Source organism: Vanessa atalanta, chromosome 2 (assembly GCF_905147765.1).
Source record: "Vanessa atalanta chromosome 2, ilVanAtal1.2, whole genome shotgun sequence".
Classification (NCBI taxonomy): Eukaryota; Metazoa; Arthropoda; class Insecta; order Lepidoptera; family Nymphalidae; genus Vanessa; species Vanessa atalanta.
Window position 1 is genome coordinate 9,335,000 of NC_061872.1, and position 24,369 is coordinate 9,359,368.

At 31.4% G+C, this 24,369-nt stretch overlaps 2 protein-coding genes across 3 annotated transcripts; both read right to left on the reverse strand.

Moving 5' to 3' along the window:
• Positions 1-228: 228 nt before the first annotated feature.
• Positions 229-7,755, reverse strand: LOC125072833 (1-acyl-sn-glycerol-3-phosphate acyltransferase beta-like). Of its 2 annotated transcripts, none has more exons than XM_047683558.1 (5): positions 7,646-7,755; positions 1,519-1,652; positions 1,269-1,450; positions 610-778; positions 229-528 (listed from the first exon to the last, which is right to left on the reverse strand). In XM_047683558.1, exons 2-5 carry the CDS (start codon positions 1,646-1,648, stop codon positions 356-358), a joined length of 654 nt encoding a protein of 217 aa, XP_047539514.1. In that variant the 5' UTR covers positions 1,649-1,652; positions 7,646-7,755; the 3' UTR covers positions 229-355. The 2 variants fall into 2 exon arrangements, with proteins under 2 accessions (XP_047539514.1, XP_047539506.1); XM_047683550.1 differs by lacking the exon at positions 7,646-7,755 and adding an exon at positions 5,302-5,676.
• A 5,228-nt stretch (positions 7,756-12,983) lies between these two features.
• On the reverse strand, positions 12,984-14,042 carry LOC125074872 (1-acyl-sn-glycerol-3-phosphate acyltransferase alpha-like). Its single transcript, XM_047686334.1, has 4 exons — positions 14,011-14,042; positions 13,753-13,934; positions 13,242-13,410; positions 12,984-13,158 (listed from the first exon to the last, which is right to left on the reverse strand). Exons 2-4 carry the CDS (start codon positions 13,837-13,839, stop codon positions 12,986-12,988), a joined length of 429 nt encoding a protein of 142 aa, XP_047542290.1. The 5' UTR covers positions 13,840-13,934; positions 14,011-14,042; the 3' UTR covers positions 12,984-12,985.
• Between the last annotated feature and the right edge of the window lie 10,327 nt (positions 14,043-24,369).

Here is a 24,369-nt window from a genome sequence, read left to right on the forward strand (position 1 = left end):
TGCGACTAAACTAAGTTACATCCCAACAAATATTAAAGAAGGCCTTTTAGCAATCCATTTAAACTAAACAGATAATTTATATATTATTATTATTTTTAAAAGAATATTCTATAAGCGTATTATTTTCATCTCTACCAAGAAAAGGCGGAATTACTTTTAGAGAAAAATTGTTAATTATAGTCGTTCAGTCTTCGTAAGCGTTGGAAGGTTATTTAAGGAAACAAAAAATAAATTACTTATATCTTTTATTTCTAACAGTGATTGTTAACAAATCACATACTGTCTATTTTAACAATGTTCTCTATATTATATGAGAAAAAAAAGCCTTGCTTACTTTTTTTGGTGCAGTTATTATTCAGTTCAGTGTTTCCAGCGAGTAGTCTGGAGGTAAGGAGCTTATTACCTCGTTTGACAATTCCTTGAAAACTCTCTCCATTTGACTGTGAACCCTATCTATAAGGTCCGGCACATCATCCATAGTCAATCCCTTCGTCGACACTGGTTCCAGACATTGCGCTATTGCATGGCCTAAACACAAGATTAAAAAAATGTAAACAATATTAACTATAAATTTTAATAAAATAAATGAATAAAGAAATATATTCTTACCCCCATTAAAAATATGCTTTTTGTTATTTATGAAATAATACCGCGAAATCACAACCGGAATGATGGGAACTTGAGCTCCTACAGCAATGTTAAAGGCACCTTTCTTAAATGGGAGTAACTTCGTGAAATCGCTACTTCTTCTTCCTTCGGGAAAGATTAATATTTTTATCTGTAAATTAAATAAACAGTTCGTTAGTTGTTACTATGTTCAAGCTCAATGTAGCCCACATTAGCTAAAAGGATCAACATTTCACTGACTGAATAATTACTTGGTGTTAAGGCTTTGGGCAAGCCCGTCTGGGTAGGTTACAACCCACTCATCTTAAGTTCTACCGCCAAGCTACAACACTTTGTATTGTTAAGTTCCGATTTGAAGAGTGAGTGAGCCAGTGTACCTACAGGCACAAAGGACATAATAATACAGTTCGCATTAGAGATGTAAGGAATTATTAAAATTTCTTACGACGGCAAATTTCTATGGACGGTGGTGACCACTTACCTTTAGTCCATTTGCCCGCCCGCCTACCTATATATTATTACCATTCCATTCAAATAAAAATGAATAAAAATTTGCAGAAATGTCATCATCGCCATCAATTTGCTTTTCAGGTGGAAATATATTTTTAGGGCTCTCAATATAAATATAATTTGTTATATACCTTCTCCTGAAGTCTGCTTTTAGATTTCTCCTGCAAAATCCTATGCGCATCCTTAGGGTTTCTCCTGTCGACGAAAATCGCATCCATCAGATACAATCCCAATCCGAATGGAAAATAATATATAAATTCTTTCTTAATAACACATGATACTTTTTGCCAGGCGTACCAAAAATTGCACAATCCTGCAAATTACAATAGTTTTTATTGGTCATAAAACTAAAACTGATCACACATACACAGTTGTACACACCTAGTAGATCTAATGAAGACTGATGGTTTAATATAATGACAGCCGCCCTGTCTTCGGAAACGATCTCAGGGTTTCTTAGTTCCCATGTAACATTTAACAACTTTGTTACGTATTTCGATACCTCTGACATAAGGCTGAGGACAAAGAGATGAATCAATCATTAGTAAAGTACCAATTCTCATTATATTATATACTAATAAAAGAGGAAACTTTCTTTGTCATGCCTAACCGAAGATACGACGAGATTCGGAGGTTTTTAGCTTAAGATAATTCAATGACCTCTGCCTCGTCTGTCTGTATGTCTGTCTGTCTTAACGCTATAATCTGAAGAACCATGGCTGGATTTAGGGGAGAACAAGCTTGGCACTAGCCCGTGGCTCCTACAAGAAAGAGGCCAATACAATAGATATTTAAGAAAACATAGGTATTTAAGTATGGAATATATTTTGAAGTTTATGAATTGCTATTTTAAAAGTTACTGACACTTACAAAAAGAAGAACAAAAAGAAACGTCATAATATGTAAATTATTGAAAAACCTATCTGACAGAAAGAAAATTGTAAAATAATGTTCAAATCTTTTTTGTAAAATAATATAATGGCCCTCCGCTCCTTTGTTACTTCAGGGCCTCCAGACCTCTAAATCCAGCCCTGTCAAAAACTACGAGACGAAATTTCAGGTTTTATGTAAATTACCTGAAATATGACGTTATCCGTTGAAGATATCAGTAAAAATCATAGCGAGTGATATAAAAATGGAACTGCTCTAACAATAAAAAAAATAAACTCTTACACTAAAACATCAGACTGTTAACTTAAAACGTTGGAATAACACATTTGACATTTATAAGATATAAAAACTTGTCGCAAGATTTACTTGTGTAGATAAATAGGTAAATTAAATAATTTGATGTGGATAATTTTATGTATTCGAATTTTCAAACTAAGTAATTACGAAGAATTCCGAGAAATTACGTTGCAAGTTAACAGTAAAAGATTTAGTGTACAAGTTCATTTATTTTTATTTTTAGCGCAGTTCCCTTTTTATACCAGTCGTCATGGCTTTTTTTTTACTTTCAATTTATTTTAACTTTTTAGTAATTAAACATTAAAGATATCTGCTTCTAAATTGAGTTGCAAGATTTCACCCGGTACATACTTACATTGCATGTTTAAATATAAGTTTTTAAAATATATACAAGTTGATAGCAGTTACACTTGATGAATTAAATAATTCAACAATTATGTATCCAGGAAAGATTGTACAAGGGAAATGTAAATTTACGTAATTTAATAATTTATTACGTAATTAAATTTTTAAATTTACATGTTCGTAATTCCATAATTACCTATTTGATTGTATCCAAGGTTACGTATAATTATTATTATATAATTATAATTATATTTATATTAATTTTATAATGAAATATTATAAATGAACTATATTTAAGAGCCAAGACGACCCGGTGGTTAGAACGCGTGCATCTTAACCGATGATTGCGGATTCGAACCCAAGCAAGCACCGCTGAATTTTCATGTGCTTAATTTGTGTTTATAATTCATCTCAGCTCGACTGTGAAGAAAAACATCGTGAGGAAACCTGCATGTGTCTAATTTGAACGAAATGCTGCCACATGTGTATCCACCAAACCGCATTGGAGCAGCGTGGTGGAATATGCTCCAAAAATTCTAAAAGAGAGAGGAGGCCTTAGCCCAGCAGTGGGAAATTTCGGGCTGTTAATATTATTGAAACTATACTTATGAGTATAACCTTTTTTTTATATTTTTGTGAATGAAAAGTATATTTGAATTCATTTCAATTAAGATATTTAAAAAAAAAAACTTAGTATTGTGACATATGACAGTGTTTCATAAAAGAAAATAAAACGACAATATTATTGTATTTTCCACACATATACACCTATACTATCTAAATGTGTATAACTTAATACGCGCCAACTATATGTTCCATTGCGTATGTTTTGTTATAATTAATATGTACATGACTTAGTTACATACATACTATCGATAATAATGAGTCTATTTTTTTTAATGCTTCAGAGTTGTGCCTACTACCCTATCCATTTTATATGAGGGCTGGATTGAAATTTACCATCAATAGTGATACTAAATAATTCAGTTGATTCTAGTAGATCTATTACCTTTCAGTTGATATTTACCTAAGTTCGTACATTTTCAACATTCTATGTATAATATTTATTATTTATATAATTTAGTTCTCTTATTGTTATTCGTTTTTTTAAAATCTCTCAATAAATTTAGTGTCACATAAAACATAGTTTCGCTATATATTCTATTCGCTGTATATTCGTATAATGACTGGACTATATCCAGTCATTATACGAATATACTTATATATACATTTCATACGAATGAAAATGTATATAAATGACAAAATTCAAGTTAAGTTTTTCTAAGTCCTCCCTTGTAGGTTCATTTGCATTTTTTGGCCATTTTTGTTTGTATAATGACTGGACTATTCCTTTGTCTAAAATAATAAATAAATCAATGAGCATCTTCCATGTGATGATATTATTTAATTAATTATTGGGATTCTTTTTTGACTACTCCTACTGCGAATACTATCACAATAAAGATACGCGGAAAATACAATAAATAAATAAAATCCAACCGTCTTTTTCTATACTATATTTAATAAATAAAGATAAAAAATATTGCACAAATTAGACCGCTTGGAATGTTTACAAGAATGCAGTATTTCCCCTATGAATCGCAATTCCAATTCATTGCATAAAGAGTAAGCCAGCCCTGTCACTAGTGAGCCAATAAAACAGGGCTTTAAACCTCTTAATTTTCTTATTAAATTTATTAATTGAATATGCTGCGTGGTAACCTACCCAGACAGGCTTGCACAAAACTCTAACACTAAGTAAAAGAGTTAGAGCTCCGTCCTCACGGGTCAAAGCGTGATATACACGTAATATCTATCCAGAGATGAGCACGTTCAAACAACCTCTTCAGCTTCATTGTATTAATGTGGATTTAGTATAACTTTGCATGGTAATAATATGTGTGTGCTATACATTATGGTACATATCGTAACGCTTTTTTTAACTCGAAAAGGATCTTAATTTATGTGTAACTTTGGTTTTAGTAAATTCAAATCTTTGAAATTACTAATTTATGTTTATGTTTTTGTGGTCACGGGAAATGATACAGTCGTCATTATCCAGTGCAATGTTTTTTTTAATGACCTGACTTCTATTTTCAGTTGTATTTGCCCACGGGACAAGTTTTCAAAGAATATTTTTAAGTAATATTGTCGTGTTACGTGACGATTATTTATGTTAAGAATTGATATTTCTAGCTTGTTATACTACATCTCAGATTCAATTCATAGAATACATTCTGCTCCTTAAACACGAGCGTGATTAAAATTTTCGCATTTATCTTTATTCTTTTATTATTTTCTTATAAAATTAAGCTGTCAATAATAAGTTTTTAAATTATTTATAAATATTGTTGTTAAATGTTTTTATTCATTTTTAAATCATGATGGATTTTTGTGATACAATTTCTTATAAATAATAAATATTATAGTATTTTCTTATTTCCTTCACATTAGTGGAGAAAGCGACATGTTTGGGTTATACTTGATATATATATACACTATGGAACTACCATTTTTACATTTATTATTCTTCTTTCAAGATTATTTCTTTATAGTAAATGTGCGTAATTTCTCTTTAAATTTTAAATGTTGTCGTCGAATTGGTGAGATAAATAAAATACAAGTACTTACAGGGCGTTTTTCACGTGTTTTCCGTTCCACATAAATAATGGCATTAGAATCAATGAATTGAAAAACATAAAGAAAAAATTAACATAATGTTTATAATAATACTGAACGACTTTTGCCGGTTTGTATAATTTATCTTTAAAAACAAACGCTATAACCATAATAACGAAACTAGAAATAATTTTATCCCACATTTTATACACTTCTAAAGTTGAATTTAAAATTAAAATTTTAGAAAATAATTACTTTAGAAATTTAAAAGACTGCTTCTTGTGAACACTGATTTTAGAATGAGTTGATAGATAAGCGTTATTGCCACACTAAAATAAAATAGAATTCGTTTGTAGGTATGTTACAGCTGAAGTTTAAATCAAGGGATCAAGTAAACTAGCTTAGGCGAAAAGTCAAGTTGTTTAATTTTTGTGTACCCACAACATTTTAAGAACTCCTTAAGATTTTTTTTAAGGTTACCTGTCCTAAGAAAATTTAGATTGAGTAAGTTATCTATATAATATATAGTATCTTGTGCTCAAAATATACAAAAATATTACAAGGAAAAAGAAATGTTTACTCATCTAAAATTATGTTAACTAAACGGCTTAAATACAATATTTTTAATAAGACATGTAATACCAAATTATTATTATTGTACTAAAGTTTGTAAGAAAAATAGGCTCTTTTTTTTAACTATTCATTCTCGCGCCCTTAAATTTGATTTGGAATTAGCAATGTGAAAATTATTTTCCAGTTATATATCCAAGTCCAGTCGATATATCTAATTTGAAAACGATTAAGAACTCGTTACGATAAATTAGATTAATATCAGCTATGTTTAATTATCAATCATAACATATATACCTACATACTCAACTGATTTGTCGTCATCGACAAAACAATAATCACTATTACCAATTGTTTGTCCGATAAAAAATGTTTGAGAAATATACTCATTTGACATATTTTATACAGTGTTGTATCACGAACGTACTTTATCGACGAAAGCGTACATCGTATCGTATCGTATACACGAGGCAACCAAAACATGTTTTTTTTAGATTGTATGAACACTGATAATAATTATGTCCATCTAACCGGTTCTGACTTCGGCGGCCATTTTTAAGAGCGAGTAACCAATTAAAATATATTATTGTGCACAAGTATGTGCTCAATCTCACGTGGAGTCTATGTTCCCTTACTCAATAAACCGGAATAGATATATCCGGGGAGGACGTTATATCTGACACAAACGGAAATAGTCTAGGCGCAGAAGCAACGGCTTTCCAAAACACGAGAATGTTAACATAACCGATTTCTAATATATAATATCCCACTAAGAATTTCTTACGATACTACAACTGTACACATACATATGTAAAAACACACACACGTATACTCACGCAATCACTTCATTACACCTATTACATCCAATGCATATTGCTTGTATAATATGGTAACGGTCTGTCTTTGAAGACGATTTCAGGTTTGCTTAACTGCCATTAAATATTTAACAACGTGTCTTGATGTTTTATGTTGCTGAGTTATAGAGAAATATTCAACTACTATCGACTTGTCCCGACTTTGTCCTCCACTTTCAAGTACCAAAAAACCAGTTTTAGTGAGATTCTACGTCAGAAATGGAGTAATTAATTTAAATCTCAATCGGACCTATAGTTTCAATGTTCTCTTGATAAGTGATATTTCTCTTATTTGTAAATTATGAAGCAGAACCAATTAAATATAACAACTTTAGTTACCATATTTAAATATTAATACGCAACCTTAAAAAAAATTCAACTGTACTCATTAATTTTGTTTGCGTAATAAAATAGTTAATTTGAATGTAATGTTCATAAGTCCGTAGCTATCTGTTTGATCTCCTAATTAAATCCAACGCTACGCATAATTATGTATAATCACATTGCAATGGGAAAAATATTTAACAAAATAATCATAACTAATGTAATAATGAATAATTAATTATTTGACAGTTAATATTTTTCAATCTGGCAATATTATAAAATTAAACAACGAATTCTTATTATTGCTGTGGTATTCGCGGTTCTGTATATACAATACTATAGTACGATTCTTAAAAATAACACTTGAATATTGTTAAAAATTATTAGTGCCGTGCAATACGAACTTGGTTACGGATACAAGTTTACGTACGCCACAATTCGCATTGAGTTCGGAACTGCTTATTGCTAACAAGGTATAGCCATACCAACATGCCATCATCATGGAAGAGGAGGTAAAGAATGGCAAACACTACCTAACTCTCGGATTGATGGATCAAATGCCGTTAAGGATGAGTTTTGGCCGTTAACTACAGTGAAGATATTTTCACCTTGTTCTTCGAATATTCGACACTAGTAAATAGCTACTCCGATGTGGCGTTCGACCGAAAACAACACCTTTCGGCACACAAATCTTGGCTGATTGTTTCTATTAAACGCCGAAATTGAACGAACTAAAACGAACGAATTGCGCGACAGCCCAATGGCAAAGGCAATGTGCGGGTGACGAGGGTTATACTAAGTAACGGCCGCCATCATCATTTCCTTTTCCATTAATAAATCAAAACAAACAAGTTTGAACGCGTATTTAATTATCTAATCTATTATCAATATACTCGTATACATTAATTAGAAGTTCTTGAGAGAACTAAGGACAACAATACATTGTTGCTAACTTTGCGTGATGTGATCTAATAATAAATTAAATTATTGTAACGCGTTTTTGGTAAAACAGTGATTACTTGTAATATTTTCTTTACTCTCTAAATTCGTTTAAAATGTGAATTGAATTGATCATAATTTATCTAGAACGTGTTTGAAAGAGTTTACTGCCCAGTAGATTCATATAATATTCTAAATTCACTCTGCCAGAGAATAGCTGAAACGAAGTATACTAAATTACATTATTTCGGGTTATTATTTTAGATGTGTTATAATATGGAAACTAGTAAAGTAAAGTAGAATTACGTTGAACTTATTACGTCATAGTAGCATGCGAAAGGGATCCCGTGGTGGCCGCCGAATAGACTAAGAGGGTACAGCTGGTTTTTTAGTGGGTATTCTGGTGATCCGTGGCGCACGGCGGCCTGGCGGCCTAGCGGCTCGGCGACCTGGGCGCCGTTGAGTCACACATACTCCCCCACTTTCTCTCTCTACTCTCTTCTACTCTCGTTTTTCCAGTGAGATAAAATAAAAATAGTTGAATTTATTTAATAACTATTAAATAATTCTATCATTTACTTCAATTTATATGTATGTATATATGTACATTTATAATATATGTGTATATATATATATAGATATATATATTCCCATTAAATATTGTTGTTGTTAATTAGCGTAAAATAAATAAAGTCGTATAAATAATACACACACAGTACATAACTAGTTTAAATATACAAGTAATAAGAAATACGTCAATGGGGTTTTAAACCTTATGTGTAATAATTTCGAGTATACTTAAATATTTTTTTGAATACCGATTATTTCAAAAAAACCTATACATAAATTTACGCGTCTCTTAAAATATGTATATAATATGGAAAAAAAAATTCAGTCGAATAAGTTATATTACTAATAAATTAATTTTCATATACAAACATCAACACTTTCTAGGGATATTTTGAATTTACTCAATTATTTCAAAATTTATTAAAGATAACGTGCAACATGTTTACATTTTTATAAAGCCCATTTATCTGACTATACTCCAGAATAAAAAAAAACCTTATTATTTTGCCTAAACAATTTTATACTTAAATAAAGAAAAAACGTAAAATAATGGTAAAACTAACAATTAATGTTTGACTCAAGAAAATGTGAAAAATATAGAAAAGTTATTGTTTTTAACAGTTATATGAAAAATCAGTAGTCTGAAAAACCACCCATCACATTTACAACGGTCCTGCAACGATTTTTCATACTTTGGATTAAGTTATCCAAGTCTTGCTGCGGTATATTGTCCCAGGTCCGACTAAGATGCCAAAAAAGTTGCTCTTCCGTCACAATATTTGCAGGGAAATTCCTCAAAGCCCTTCTTTGGAGCATGTCCCACGCGTGCTCTATGGGGTTTAGGTCAGGTGATTGAGCGGGCCAGCCTAAGACCGATACGTCTTGTTCCTGCAACCATCTCGTCACCACTCTCGCTGTGTGCGGACGGGCGTTATCGTGCATGAGCGTGAATTCTTGGCCCATTTGTAGTCTATGGGGGTAAATTATCAGCACTAGCACCTCGTTACGGTATTTTTCAGCCGTCATGGTGTTTCTGATCCAAACGAGGTCTGTTCTTCCACCATGACGAATTCCCGCCAAAACCATAATTATCCCGCCGTGGTATGAATGGACTTCCCTAAGATGTTGCAGACGGCTATAACGACCAGGGACACGCCAAACACGTACTCTACGTGTATCGGGATGAAAACCGAACCGGGACTCATCGGTAAACAGTACTACAGACCACTGGTTAGCTTCCCAGAGCAAATGTACACGAGCCCACTCTAGTCGTCGCCCACGATTTCCTAGGCGTAGTGCTGGAGTACGAAGCGGTCTGCGAGCATGAAGGTTAGCTTCATGCAGCCTTCTCCTTACAGTTTGGTCACTCACGAACAACTGGTCCTCTGACTGGAGCCTCTGAACCAACTGCAATGCCGTAACATTTGGTTCTCTTTTCGCGGCAACTTGCAAATATCGGTCTTTACATTGAGTGGTTATGCGCTTCCCACCTGGATGTCTTTTGGCCACTTCACCAGTAGCACGGTAGCGTGACCATAACCTAGATATAACGTTTTGTCTTGTTCCAATCTCCTCAGCAATACTCCGTTGAGTAGCCCCAGCTTGGAGCATGCCTACTGCCCTTAACATTTCTTCTCTCGTTAAATGGCGCCGCTGCATGATGCACACAATAGGTTTAACTCGAAATTAATCGATAAATTGTTATAAAACTTAAATTTTACACAAAAAAATATCTCAAAATTACAATACGTAAACGAAACTTTCGGATTTCGCTACCATTATGCCGCGTAAATATTTTGTTTTTATTTATTTTTTTCAAATTCAAATTTAGAATCGTCCAAAAAGGTTTACAAAGTAGTCTTGCATTAAAATATTTTAAAACTGGCCAGGATTTTTTGAGTTTAAGAACTTTATACAAAATATCCCTAGACGATGTTGATGTGTATACATTCCGTTCCTACGAGGAGTGCAGTATTCCATCTACATTTATAAAATTACTAAAGTTAAGCTTTGTGTTATAATTGAAATGTCATTATATTTGTATAACAGCGTATCATTTTTTATCTATTCTTGAACTAGACCGGCCGGATGCTGTTTAACTTCGGTGATCGGTCACGAACCGGTGTCTTCAACTTGATATGCATATTTTACAAGTGGCACAAATAAAAACAGAAAAAGAAAATATACGATTGGTGGTGGTTTCTTAACATAATCCGTCTGAACGATGTCCGATAATTTGAAATCAATTGTGGCGCAAGCAATCTCCCTCTTCATAGACTTGAACGAACCTGTTTTGATTAGTCTCTGTAGATGCACGTCAATTGCACACTTGCATTTCGATGTCGATTGACGTCCCGCATTAATGACCTTTCCGACGCACTAATTCTACAGGACGCACTATTAGCATTAGCATTAGCAGCCCGTAAATGTCCCACTGCTGGGATAAAGGCCTCCTCTCCTTTGAGGAGAAGGGTTTTGGAGCATATACCACCACGCTGCTCCAATGCGGGTTGGCGGAATACACATGTGGCAGATTTTCGTTGAAATTAGACACATGCAGGTTTCCTCACGATGTTTTCCTTCACCGCCGAGCACGAGATGAATTATAAACACAAATTAAGCACATGAAATTTCAGTGGTGCCTGCCTTGATTTGAACCCGAAATCATCGGTTAAGATGCACGCGTTCTAACCACTGGGCTATCTCGACTCTACATAGACATAGGACGCACTATGTTAACCAAAATTAATCGTAAATTATCATGTAGCTCGGTTAAATAAGCCTCACCATAAAATTTAAAACCAGTGGTCGACTTTTTTTTGCAATTTAATCATAGTTATCCAAATTTCCATTTTGTTTCATTAAAATACTCTTAAAACTATCATCGTGGAGATTTACAGGACTATAAAAAAATTAATAATTTTTTATATGTTCTCATCATAAAATAAATAATTATTATTTTATACTTATAATTTACATATTTTAATATTATTACATATATTAATAGCAAAAGCCCATTTTTGTCCCAGTGATTATGGGACGATGGCTATATATAAAAAATCGGCTATAGTCTCATTTTGAAGAGCTCCAGCTTTTAAAAGCGCAAAAAATTAAAGAGGAATCTGAATAGTAATTTACTAAATTATTACGATTTAACAAAAACTGGCAGCTTAGAGAGCGGTACTACGGCTGTATAAGAAAAAAAATGAAAACGTAAACATTCTAACTGAACTATTACTACTATATGATATTAAAAATTTCATTTAAAATAGGTTTTATCGCCAAAATGGCGCCAAATTCAGATGAATAACTAGCTTACAATGAAATTAAATCAAACTAAAACCTGTCATAAGTTGTAGTCATTCCTAAAAAATCTTTTAAAATATATAAAAAAAAAAAAGAATATTTTTCTTATAAAGTTACTCTTAACTTAAGCAACGTATTCCACGTTGCTTTGTCAGTGATACTACTACTGCATAGTTGTCTGCAACTGATAGCCCAGTTCGGGCACTGATGTCGTCACTTTTAAACTTGCAGCTTCTGGGTGGAATTATGTTTCTCTGTGATAAAATTGGGATAAAAGATGTGTGTAAATAGATAAATCCGAAACTATAAAAAAATAAAATAAAAAGAAGATCAATAAACAAGAGAATCAAATCCGTTTATTTAAACAGAGAAACTTTCCGTATAATTTAATCGTCCAATAAATACTCATTTTTATCATGCTAAGATTAACTCTATTGATTAAGTTTCTGAGTGTAAGGGATATATCTTCTCGGATCATGGGATCCCAAAGTCGGTAATACATAGGTTGAAATCAGTGGTTCTTGCAGTCTGTGTATTTAAAAGCGAAAGGCACTACTTATCAGGCAGCATAAATGTTCGCCCGCCACACTACTTAATTTTGTTTAGTTCCTTTTCTTTTAAGTAAGGCCTTATTTTATGATAGATCATGGAAAGTCAAGATATGTAGCAATTTTTGCGCTCAGCATGAAGTCAATTATCAATAGATAGTAGAATTGTAGAAACGTTGTAAGGATACATTAAAAACATTATTTTGATATAAAGTTTATTAAGACCATCTAAATTATGTTCAATATGTTATAATCTCGACCAAGAGACAGAATAAGTTTCTAACAAAAAAATATATGGAATATTACCGTTCAACGATCTACCATATAAGCATCGGTATCCGTTTATTGATTAAAAAATGAAACTAAAAGAAATAAAACGACGTTTGTAAGTAACCATTGAACATTTATTCATTGAAATTATTCTTTTCAGAATGTTTCCTTTTTATAAATACTTTTCACAAAGAAACAAGCAAATGTTTTTTTCAAACAATACCTAAAATTGATATGAATTGAAAGACAAGGAATACAATTATTTTCTTATTATCAACGATTTTAGATTTAATTAATCTTTGTCCTCTGGATACTTCAGTTCAATGTTTCTAAAGGGTAGTCTGAAGGTAAGGTACTCATTAACTCCTCCGATATTTCCTTGAAAACTCTCTCCATATTACTGTGAACCCGATCTATAAGGTCCGGCACATCATCCTTTGTCAAACCCTCGGTGGACACTGGCTCCAGACATTGCACTATGACATGACCTAATCACAAGAGGTAAAGAGATCTTTAATTTATATTGTCACACTTATGTTATTATTATAAATATTACATATACATTTCTTACCACGATTGAAAATATACTTTTTGTTATTTATAAAATAATACCGCGAAATCACGATTGGAATTATGGGTACTTGATTTTCTACAGCCATGTTAAAGGCGCCTTTCTTAAATGGCAGGAGCTTTGTGAAATTGTTATTTCTTTTACCTTCTGGAAAGATTACAATTTTAGTCTGAAAAAAACAAGATTTTTATTATTTAGGAAAAACTCGCTTTTTACAAGTTAATTAAATTGTTGGTATTTTTGTTTTATTTATCATATTATTTGTAGAAAACAACCTCTATATAGTTTTATTTATCCAGACCATAATCAAATTTCAAATAAATAATAATTCTTTTGTAGAATTTATGGCCTTATGCTAGTAAGGTACAATAGGTCGAAAGAATAGGATCATAACTATGCTTTTAAAGTAATTAAAAAAAAAAAATTGAATTTCCAGAACATTCAATACTGCCATCAGTCATGACTATTATTTTCATGTCATCTTTATCACAATGTGTCACCTGGAATATACCTTATTCTGAAAAAACTTTTTCGCCTTCATCTGTAAAATTTTTACCGCATCCGTAGGTTTTCTTCTGTCTATGAAGATAATATCCATCCAATACAAGGCCAACCCTAATGGAAAATAATACAAAACTTCCTTTTTTGAAACACACGTTGCTTTACCCCAAGCTTGCCATATAATTTCCAAGCCTGTAAATCAAAGATATATATTTTTTTAAGTCTACGATATCACACACATCCACACATGCAGATAAACATAACGTACATAATAAGTCCACCACAGATTGGTGGTTTAATAAAACGACAGCTTCTTTGTCTTCGGAAACGAATTCAAAGTTCCTTAGGTGCCATTTAATATTTATGAAATCTGTTATGAACCAAGATGCGCGTGCCAGTATACTGAGGACAAGCGAATTAAATAATTAATAAGTATTAAAACTTAAAATTACAAAAAAACCCATTCCTATACTAAATATATAAACAAAGTTAAAACTGTTTAGTTACTGTTGTCTTAGATTTTCGCGATTATTACACATTGAAATAAAACTAGTTTTTAACGGATTTAATCGCGTATATTAATTATTTTAATATTCCGACGTTTCGAGCACTTTGCAGTGTTCGTGGTCACGGGCAGACTGTTAAAATAATTAATATACGCGATTAAATCCGTTAAAAACTAGTTTTATTTCAATGTTTAGTTACTGTTTATATATACACTAAATAGTTACATATATATCGTAACAATTTATCGTAGACATTTTTTTTTCTAATTCCGTTGATCTTTCCCCCTTTTTCCAGCAAAGTGGACGGGTAACGTATTATAAAGAGGTAAGTTTTGTTTATTTGTTTTTCCTACTTTCACGCTACTATATTCACTACTATATAATGTGGTTTCAGCACGAATATAGACTATGTAGTATGTTTGTAATATATACCAAAAGATACAACTGCTGCCAAAACTACAATAGATACCCAATATATTAAAGCGGACTGTATGTGGTTTTGTTTGTCTTTTATAAAAGACCTACATTAACACATTTTATGTTTGGAAAGGGGGAATACTAGTGGGAAGAGTTTAATTATCCCAAAGTTTAATCCTTATCAAAATAACAACCATTTTATTTTTAAACGGTTTTTTTATGTAGATAATTAGTGCTTTGATAAAATATAAGCGGGGCGTGTTGTACAATGTAGAGCGAGCTCACGAGATAGAGCGACATTTATAGCTAAATATTTTAACTACTAGTAACAATATTTGGCTCAAGCAAATCAATTAATTTGGCTCAATTTTATAATTATGAACAAATTTGCCCAAAAGTTTCATTCGACACGTGATTATATTTGGTGAGAAAATTTCGTTAAGCTTAATTGTTCTTAAATCCGTAGTATTCCGTTTGGACTCCGTATCACACGCAAGGTTAAGTATAAATGAAAACATACTTAAAAATTACGCATGTGAATATTACAAAATATATATTATAATTATAATTAAACCTTTAAGCTCGTGTGAATATTGAGTAAAAAATTATCCATAATTGTTTATGACAAAAAACTGATTTATAAAATTGATATACATAGTTTTCGGATTGTTGTTTGTTGTCCTCAAACGTCAATCCACTTAATTAGGATTAGTATGTTTGTCCGTCTGCTCTTATTTTATGTCACCTGGATGTATTTATGTTAAATAGATAATAATTTCTCCCAATCGTACCTCTTTCTCAAATGGAGAAGAGGCCCACAGTTGTGAGGCATTTACAGACTCTTACTTTATTGTACTTTTACAAATCAATTATATTTAGTGTACATTAGAAATGCTTGGAAAGGAAAAAGATGCTAGGAGTGTATGATGCTATGAAATCATTACATGATTAATGAATATCATTGGGACCCTTATTAATGAAAACGATAACTTTATAATGAAAACCATAACTTTATTATTAAGTAAAGCTAATTTTTATATTTGCCTATAATTTTATTATTTTTTGTTTATATGAATAGTATTCTAAAAAAAAAATTGTTGTTTTTCTGACCCTACATAATGACTGCGTAACTCAATGTTGAAGTATTTTATATCCTAACAGCTTTCGAAACGGATAACACAATTTTACTCAAATTCACTCACTCACTTGCAATGTCAACGCGCGACAATTAACAACCCTGTTCGCCGTATCGTGGTTTCATCAACGCTTTTCTTAATTACTTCAACGCATTGTGGTTTATTACAATGAAATCCACGACACGAATTCTGTATTGGTCTTTATCAGTTTATTTCAATGATGACAAAAATTAATTCGTTTTTGGCCGTTCAGTAGAATACCATTTCATGCATTGTGGATAATTAAAAAAAAAATAGATAAACAAATTCAAAACAAACAGATAAACAAATTCAAAACAAACAGATAAACAAATTCACTTTCGCATATAAGTATATGCTCTAAGTTACAATTTTACTAGTTCTATCGTAGCGAGAAGAACGGCAAGATATCTTGATTTAAATTTGTTTATTGACAAAGCTACAAGTATCTGCGGGACTTTAGAAGTGAATACCTTGTCCAAGGAAAGATGTTTGGACGTTGCGAAGAGGGCAACTGGCAAATTATTTGGTGTTTAAAGATACTTTAATTCTGTGTTTATACAATGTGCGAAATAATACATAGGATACTATTATAAATAGAATATGCCGCCGCTGTGCTGCTAATTTATTAAAAACATACTGAAGAGAGTCCTGTTCTGAAATATTTCAAATAGCAAGAAAAGCTCTTTTTATACTAACCAACCAATAAGAAGTCACAACTCTAAACTATCGTTCTGATCAGAATCATAATCGTTATCGGTTAAGTGTCAAGAATACTTCACAAGAATTTCTGGACATAGATAATTAAAGAAAATTAAATACGTGTCAAATATTACTTAATTAATAATCATATATTGTAAATGTTAAAGTGTATCGAGTGTTTTTTTTTGTCTTTCATCCACCGCTTTGACCGAGAGTCATTTTATATATGTATGTTGCTCTAGAGTTATATTGTACCCACGTAGTTGTTACTTTAAGTCAGACTGTGTTCGTTTAAGTCAGATTAACAAAGGCTACTTTTTTTATAATAGATCTTTGGTTTGATTCTAACATTTTCAAGCAAATACTAACACATACTCAGGTTTGGGGGAGCTATTAAGTTAAAATGTTCCTATAAATTCAACATAAAAACGATTAATTGTACATCATTCGAAGTCATATCTTCAACTTTAGATTCTGAACATTCCTTCTATTACAAATACGATACATATAAGATGACATATATGACTAAAATAAAATTTTTAAAAACATAAATTCGTTAAATTTTAATGGCATTGAATACTGTCTTTTTTATCAACTTATTTTAGAGGTATGCACTGATTGATGCATTTCTAATTCTTTTGAAAACTCCTACACAGTTATTTACAAACAATAAATTATAGTCTAGGCGTTAAATCATGTAAAATTTGCTCGATAATTATTATTAAGTTACGCATAGCAAAGCGAGAACTTATCGAACAAGAATCGGTCAAGTCGAAAACAAAGGTTCTACCATTATAAAAACAAAATAGCCCAAAAAAATAACAAAGAAATTATATGTGATGTAATTTGTACCATTTTGAAACATTCTTAAATAACGATTTGTACGGCAAATATTCAAAATACAATTTTAAAACAATAAAAAAATAAATACAATGTTTGAAATAGCCAAGTAATAAATTACACAATACAAATACTTACTTTGTGTTCTTCACATTTTTCCCGTTCCACAAAAATAATGGCAATAAAATGAATGAATTAAACAACAAAACTGAAAAGCTAATAATATATTTAAAATAATATTCCACGACTTTTGCCGATTTGTAAAATATACCTATAAAAACATACACTATAATTAAAATTATTAAAATAGGAGTAATAATATACCACATGATCAATATCTTTTAATACTTTTTATATATTAAAATAAACTATTTCAATAAGGCTAGCCACCACTATGTTTGGCATAAGATACAACTAAGTGCAAATCAGACCTTAATACAAAAATAAAACAAATGAATAGTGGGAAGTGTTAACTTAACTATATGTAAAAACGTGTGGATGTATTCAATTGTTTTTTATATGTTCATATTTTTTTTATAATATCCGAATCGGTTACATAATGATTAATTTAAAATAATTTAGACAGACCTTGATGTTCATTATGTAAAGACACATCCAACTATTAATTTAGAAGCGGCAATTTCTAAGGCACTTGGTATTTAAGCTCGGACCACTTCAGAAAGTTCTAGATGGCGACTTGAAATTCAATTACTTTTGTTGTTTGTTTTACGTTGCGATAAAACGTTCCGTTAAATCGAGCTTTGAATATTGACGAATAGTCGTGAAGAGAAAGGTTTTAAGCGTTCGAGCCTTGTTTTTCGAAGTATTTTATATATATATAAGTTGGAAGCATTGTTATATTAGAATGTTATTACATGTTTTGATAATATTATTAATTATGTAAATTATTTCTACTGACATATAACGATTATGTTACGTTACCGATTCTATTCCGATCCAACTTCGACTATTGGTCAAATAAGCACTTTTTGGTAGGGGAAAATCCTATAGGTTCGCGTCACCGACATGCTCATTACAGGCGCATGTGCAACGGCTGTCTCCTATGCGCGTTAGACGCTTTTTGGATTAATGAAATATCATGTGTTAGCGTCACCGACATGCTTAATAACAGTACTTCTGAAGCTATACATCTGACGTATAATAAAACATTACGTATTTTATGTTTTAATTTGATTATTATTTAAATTTTTTTATTATAGAATCACTGTGTAGTACAATAGTTAATACACAATAAATATACCAATATTTTTAAGATGAAAAATAAATAACAGAAAATTATTTTAAGATTTCGTATTTAGTTTGACGTTTGAAAATTTTATATTATTTATTTTCTAATATTTTAAAACATGAAATGCATCACGAAATTAGTATTTAACAGTGGCTGGGACGTTTTCTTACTACTGCGGTAAAACATATTTCTAGTTGTATTTTTATCGTGGATTTTGAAATTAAAAAGTTATAACGTCTAACAGTAATTTAAGATTAATGTGTTGAAGTTTAAAATATGTTTATTAGTGCAAAATTATAGGTCATTACCTTATATTATTAAAATATTTATCTTAAAATTTTGAAAAAGACCAATTAAATTAAAAAATATATATATTTTATTTAAAAATTTAATATTTTGAAATCAGTAGTTATTAAATTAAATTGTGAAAAATAAAATTTGTACTTTGCTATTACAACATAAACAAAAATGATTATAACTATAATTTTATATCATTCGATTTTATTAGTACGGGCGTACACAAAGCCCTACCACAAAGTAAATTCGACTTATTTATATAAAATATGATACGATTTCGATCATATATCGATCTTACTTCGACTGAACCGCAACTGGATCGTCGTGTTCGTAGAATAGGAAAACAGCTGAACCGCAAGGATGTTTTGATTCGAAAAAGTTATATTTTGTTCGTGGAATTGACGCCCAGTTCATATTTGCGAATCAATTTTGTAGAAATGATAAATGTTTGTACCCCTTTTAGAATCATGTTCCTATTACTCTATGTAGGTAAAACATATTTGTATGAACACACGCAAACTGCTTCTATGTAACCGAAGAACTGAAGTTCTCCCACTTACAAATATTGTGTGATAGAACAACTTCGTGAGCTAGCAAAGTTTCTTAATACATGTCTTATGTCAGTTAAATTACAAAAGCGATATTTCAAATAAAGAACGTCAAAAATGTTCCTTATTTTTTGTGTATTAAGTAGGCAGACGGGCAAATGAGCCACCTGATGGTAAGTAGCCACCAACCTTGGGAGCTAAGATGTTAAGTTCCTGATGACTCTTGTTACATTGGCTCCCTCACCCTTCAAACCAGAACAAATAGTAGTACACAGTACAGCAGAATTAGTAGTAACAGTAGCAGTAGAATTATTCAGTAAGAACCTTAAAATTTCACGTTTCTTAAACATGAAATACTGAAAACTGACTTAAAGGTATACTTGTTTTTGATGCACGTACCATTTAGATATTATTTTAACTATCAAAGTCAGCATTATACAATCGTATTCTGCGGTGTGCTATGAATTTGCTTTTACATAATAGCTCTATAGAGTTAAATTATGCTGTCATTATTATCTTAAAATGATGTTACCGTTTACCGTTCATCAAATTTTATTTTGACGTGATTATGGGACTTATCTGTGGTCATTTCGATATATATGCTCCTTAACAATATAGGATATTCAGCTGTTAGGCAAATATTGTCGAAAAAGTGCAAAACAGGTAAAGCAATTGTATAGTTATCATTACATACCTTTTTTGAGGCTGGGGAAATCTTCGTAAAGATACCCGAACCACTTGGGAGCAACCGAGTTTAGCGCATGTACTAAAAACCCTCGACACGGATTGGAGAGTCCACGAGAGATATCGGAGGGTAACAAAATAACAACTTCACTGGCTCAACGTCATTCTAAACTTGGGTAGACCGGGTAAACGTCCGACATCCCAAACGTGTCGTTTACCACGGACCTATTGCCTTTTGAAATAGTTTGTATGAGACACTCTAAGTTCTATCTTTTTAAGTTTTTACGAATAGCAGGATTGTATTTGTATATTACTTCCGCTGCGCCCTCCGTATAAGTGGTATTTTCGAGGATTTAAACGTACAATTTATAAATAAGGTCCTACTGGTTTATTTACTAAACCGAATCGACCCATTAAAGAAACATGATTTTAGCAACAATCAGTTCTATCTATAAGTAAGCAGTACCATTCTTAGAAGCCTCTCTTTCTAATAAATATTATACAAGACGAAACGTAATCAAAACAAACATAATGTACGTATCAATAGTTTTACTATATACAATTTAATACATTATATATTTCATTAATTGTGATAGCTGTGAATGAAGAACTCACTCCAACATTCGAACATTCCGTGTTGCTCTTTATCAAACGAGATCTTCGGTCAGTACTTGAAAGCCGCATAAGTCGGCTTGTAACTTTGCCAAATTCTTGAAAGTAGTTATTTACTTGAATTCGAATCTGTTGTAGAATGTCACGTAAAGTTGTATTTGGACAAGCGGTTACGAAGTATCATTTCAATTATAAAAAAACAATCGATCTAGAACAAGTATAAACAATTATAATTTTATTATTGCTTATTTTAACGCTCAACAGCTCAAAGGGTCATTTCGGGCTATTTAAAAAAAACACATTTATAACTGATGACTACGAATTACTTACAGACCTATTTTAAGGTTTTTCGGTGCCAAGAAAGCTTGTAACTAATATATGGGTTAACGGTTAACAATTTTATCATACAAAATGATGATATGAGTTTAAGTAACATTTACCTTATTTAATTCACATTTGCAACAGAACATTTTCTTTGATAATAACTGCTTTATTACTCTGAAGCTACTGCAAGGCAAACTTAGTAACAGTCATGTCCAGTTTGTTGTTCCCGCAGGAGGCAACTTTATGTCAGGCAATTTCACACGACGCAGTGTAAACAGAACTGCAGCGATATATTATATTTATGTTAATAACTAGTGTAAGACAAGAGTAATATCACACACACTTGACAATTTCCACGGTGTCTTTGATTTCGAAATAACAACTCAAAACATTTGTTTTGAAATTTTAATTATACTCACATTATATTATTATTATAATACCGCGAATTTTTAATTGAATATTTATTTAAATAGCGTCTGTCTGTGCACGCTATCACGTGGTAATAAATGAATGAAGTTTAAGTTTAATTAGTGAAATACATGCCGATTGATAATTTATATCAGGTATCCTTCGGAAAGCCCGTAAAGCCATTGGTCCAGCGTCTGAACCCTCTCCGGTCGGGTTGTATTGCCGTCCCATCCAATTATGAGAGTAAGGTAATATAGCGAGCATCTGTTTGCGCCCACAATTGTTATAATATGTCCTGTCTAACTAGGATGAATATAGTATTATTATTTATTACTATACTATATTGAAAATGGCCGCCGTTAACGAAATCGGTCAAATCGACATCATCATCGTCAAATAATTAAAAACATTATAATCAATATATTCTAATAATAACAAATAATACAATTATAAAATATGTATTCACAACAAATATAAAATAAATTAACAATATTATATTTATTATGTATATAAAAATAGACAAAGACGGATACATTTATCAATAAAAAATTTTTTTTTAGCATTAGCAGCCCGTAAATGTCCCACTGCTGGGATGAAGGCCTCCTCTCCTTTGAGGAGAAGGTTTGGAGCATATTCCACCACGCTGCTCCAATGCGGGTTGGCGGAATACACATGTGGCAGAATTTCGTTGAAATTAGACACATGCAGGTTTCCTCACGATGTTTTCCTTCACCGCCGAGCACGAGATGAATTATAAACACAAATTAAGCACATGAAATTTCAGTGGTGCCTGCCTGGGTTTGAACCCGAAATCATCGGTTAAGATGCACGCGTTCTAACCACTGGGCCATCTCGGCCAATAAAAAAATAGATTGATGAATAATTTTCAACAAATTATCAACAACTAGCGAAACAACAAAATTTATTTTCTTTATTGCCATACCAAGTTTTTTTTAACAAGCAATAAATATAGTGTCCTTTTTAGAAAATAGAGTCTCCTAATACATGAAACATGTATTAGGAGACTCTGCTTTTCAATTCATAGTTATATTTTTATTAGGACGCAGGCGAAACGTATTAAACACATTATATGATAAAATTTAATTTTCAGACTAACTATTATATAATTATATAAAATAAATATTTTTGCTTTAAAAATAAACAATATTAATATTGCAACTACATTAAACTTGTGTTTATGAAAAGAAAAAAAAACAGGAATTAATAGAGATAAGATACAGCGTACATATATAATTGTATTTAACTAACATGACTTTGAATTTTTAAATGTTGAAAAAAGTAACTACTGTTTTTTTTGCCGGTTGTTGTTGGTATAATCTGAATTCCGAACCGGTGCTTAAAGCCAACTTGAATAAAGTTTATTTAGATTTTTTTACGTAAAATAAATAATAATAAAAATACATAACGACGATCTCCGTGGTCGAGTAGTGTGTACGCCGGTTTTCATGGGTACGCCACTCCGAGGTCCCGGGTTCGATTCCCGGCCGAGTGGATGTAGAAAAAGTTTATTCGTTGTGTATGTTGTCTTGGGTCTGGGTGTTTGTGGTACCGTCGTTACTTCTGATTTTCACTAACACAAGTGCTTTAGCTACTTACATTGGGATCAGAGTAATGTATGTGATATTGTCTAATAGTTATTTATTTATTTATAACGGAAATATAATATCTACTTTTGAAATAAATAAATTTCGATACACAATAACGTAGCCTATAAAAATCAACAATGGATAATTGTCCTCAAGCTGAGCTTTGTTTTAATGCATCACTGTTATATTGTGCAGTCCCGGCACTCGCAAAAAGAGAATATAATTACAGTACCTCGTGTTGCAGGTGCCATTTATACAATTACGGAGCTCTTATTCTCTTATAAACTAACACGGACTAAATTTACAAAAGATAACTGTTCTTTTCATTTAACGCATCTGACGTCATTTGTCATACAATCAAAGGTGTATGAAGAGTTTGGTATTATTGCGTTATTTTTAATAGCACACCATAAAACTTATCATCAATCAAATAATTATTAAATTAAATACATTATTTTACTTTAAATAAACCAATTGATTAACAAAAGTAGTACTAGAAATAATTCCAAAACAGGAACTCCGTATTCCGTCACTTAAAGTTGAATCTACTTTTCAAACTGGTGTCAGCTTTACATTTAATTCCACACTGTAACATGACGATTCAAAGGTGCCTTTATGAGCGTAACGAATAGAATAAAGATTAGATTTTGATTTTTTCAATAAACAAAATGAACTTCTTGATAAAATTGTATGTAATTTTACGAAGTGATTCAACGCATATGTACAAAGTACTTATATGATACTTAAACCCATAACGAAATAACTATTCCTGTGCATACTTTCTATCAAGCATCTTAAAAGTTACTCTAGCATCTTACGTCATCAAGAAAATAAGTTACGCTAGGCTTAAAGATTTTTTACGTTATAAAATATTTATGATGCGTTTATAAAAAAAGATGTCATATGTTTTTGCGTGATAATTAATATAAGATATGAGTTCAGTGAAACTGAACTTTTATATCAAGTGATGCACCATGAAATTGAATCGTAAATTTTTTGGTAAATACTGTATAATAATAATTTAGGCGAGATTTTTTTTACTATACAATAAGTAGATTTTTTTGAATCGCACTTTTATTATATCCATTATTATTACGCAATTTGACAACGTATCTACCTTGTTTGTTTGTATGATATCTAGATCAGTAGTTTGAATTGACTAGGACAGGTTCACGAAGAGCTTGCAAGATGTAAATATCGTCATACATTTTAAGTACTACTATGTAAAATTTCTTTGTATTGAAATCCAGTTTGGTCAATATTTAATATGCTCGATGTG

Excerpts from the sequence above, each read along its gene's own strand:
- LOC125072833 (XM_047683550.1), bottom strand. The coding sequence starts at position 5,492 with ATGTGGGATAAAATTATTTCTAGTTTCGTTATTATGGTTATAGCGTTT. Across the intron at positions 1,451-1,518 it reads GTCTTCATTAGATCTACTAG|GATTGTGCAATTTTTGGTAC; the intron begins GTGTGTACAACT and ends TGTAATTTGCAG. Across the intron at positions 529-609 it reads AAAGCATATTTTTAATGGGG|GCCATGCAATAGCGCAATGT; the intron begins GTAAGAATATAT and ends TCTTGTGTTTAG.
- LOC125074872 (XM_047686334.1), bottom strand. The coding sequence starts at position 13,839 with ATGGATATTATCTTCATAGACAGAAGAAAACCTACGGATGCGGTAAAA. Across the intron at positions 13,411-13,752 it reads AAAAGTTTTTTCAGAATAAG|ACTAAAATTGTAATCTTTCC; the intron begins GTATATTCCAGG and ends TGTTTTTTTCAG. Across the intron at positions 13,159-13,241 it reads AAAGTATATTTTCAATCGTG|GTCATGTCATAGTGCAATGT; the intron begins GTAAGAAATGTA and ends TCTTGTGATTAG.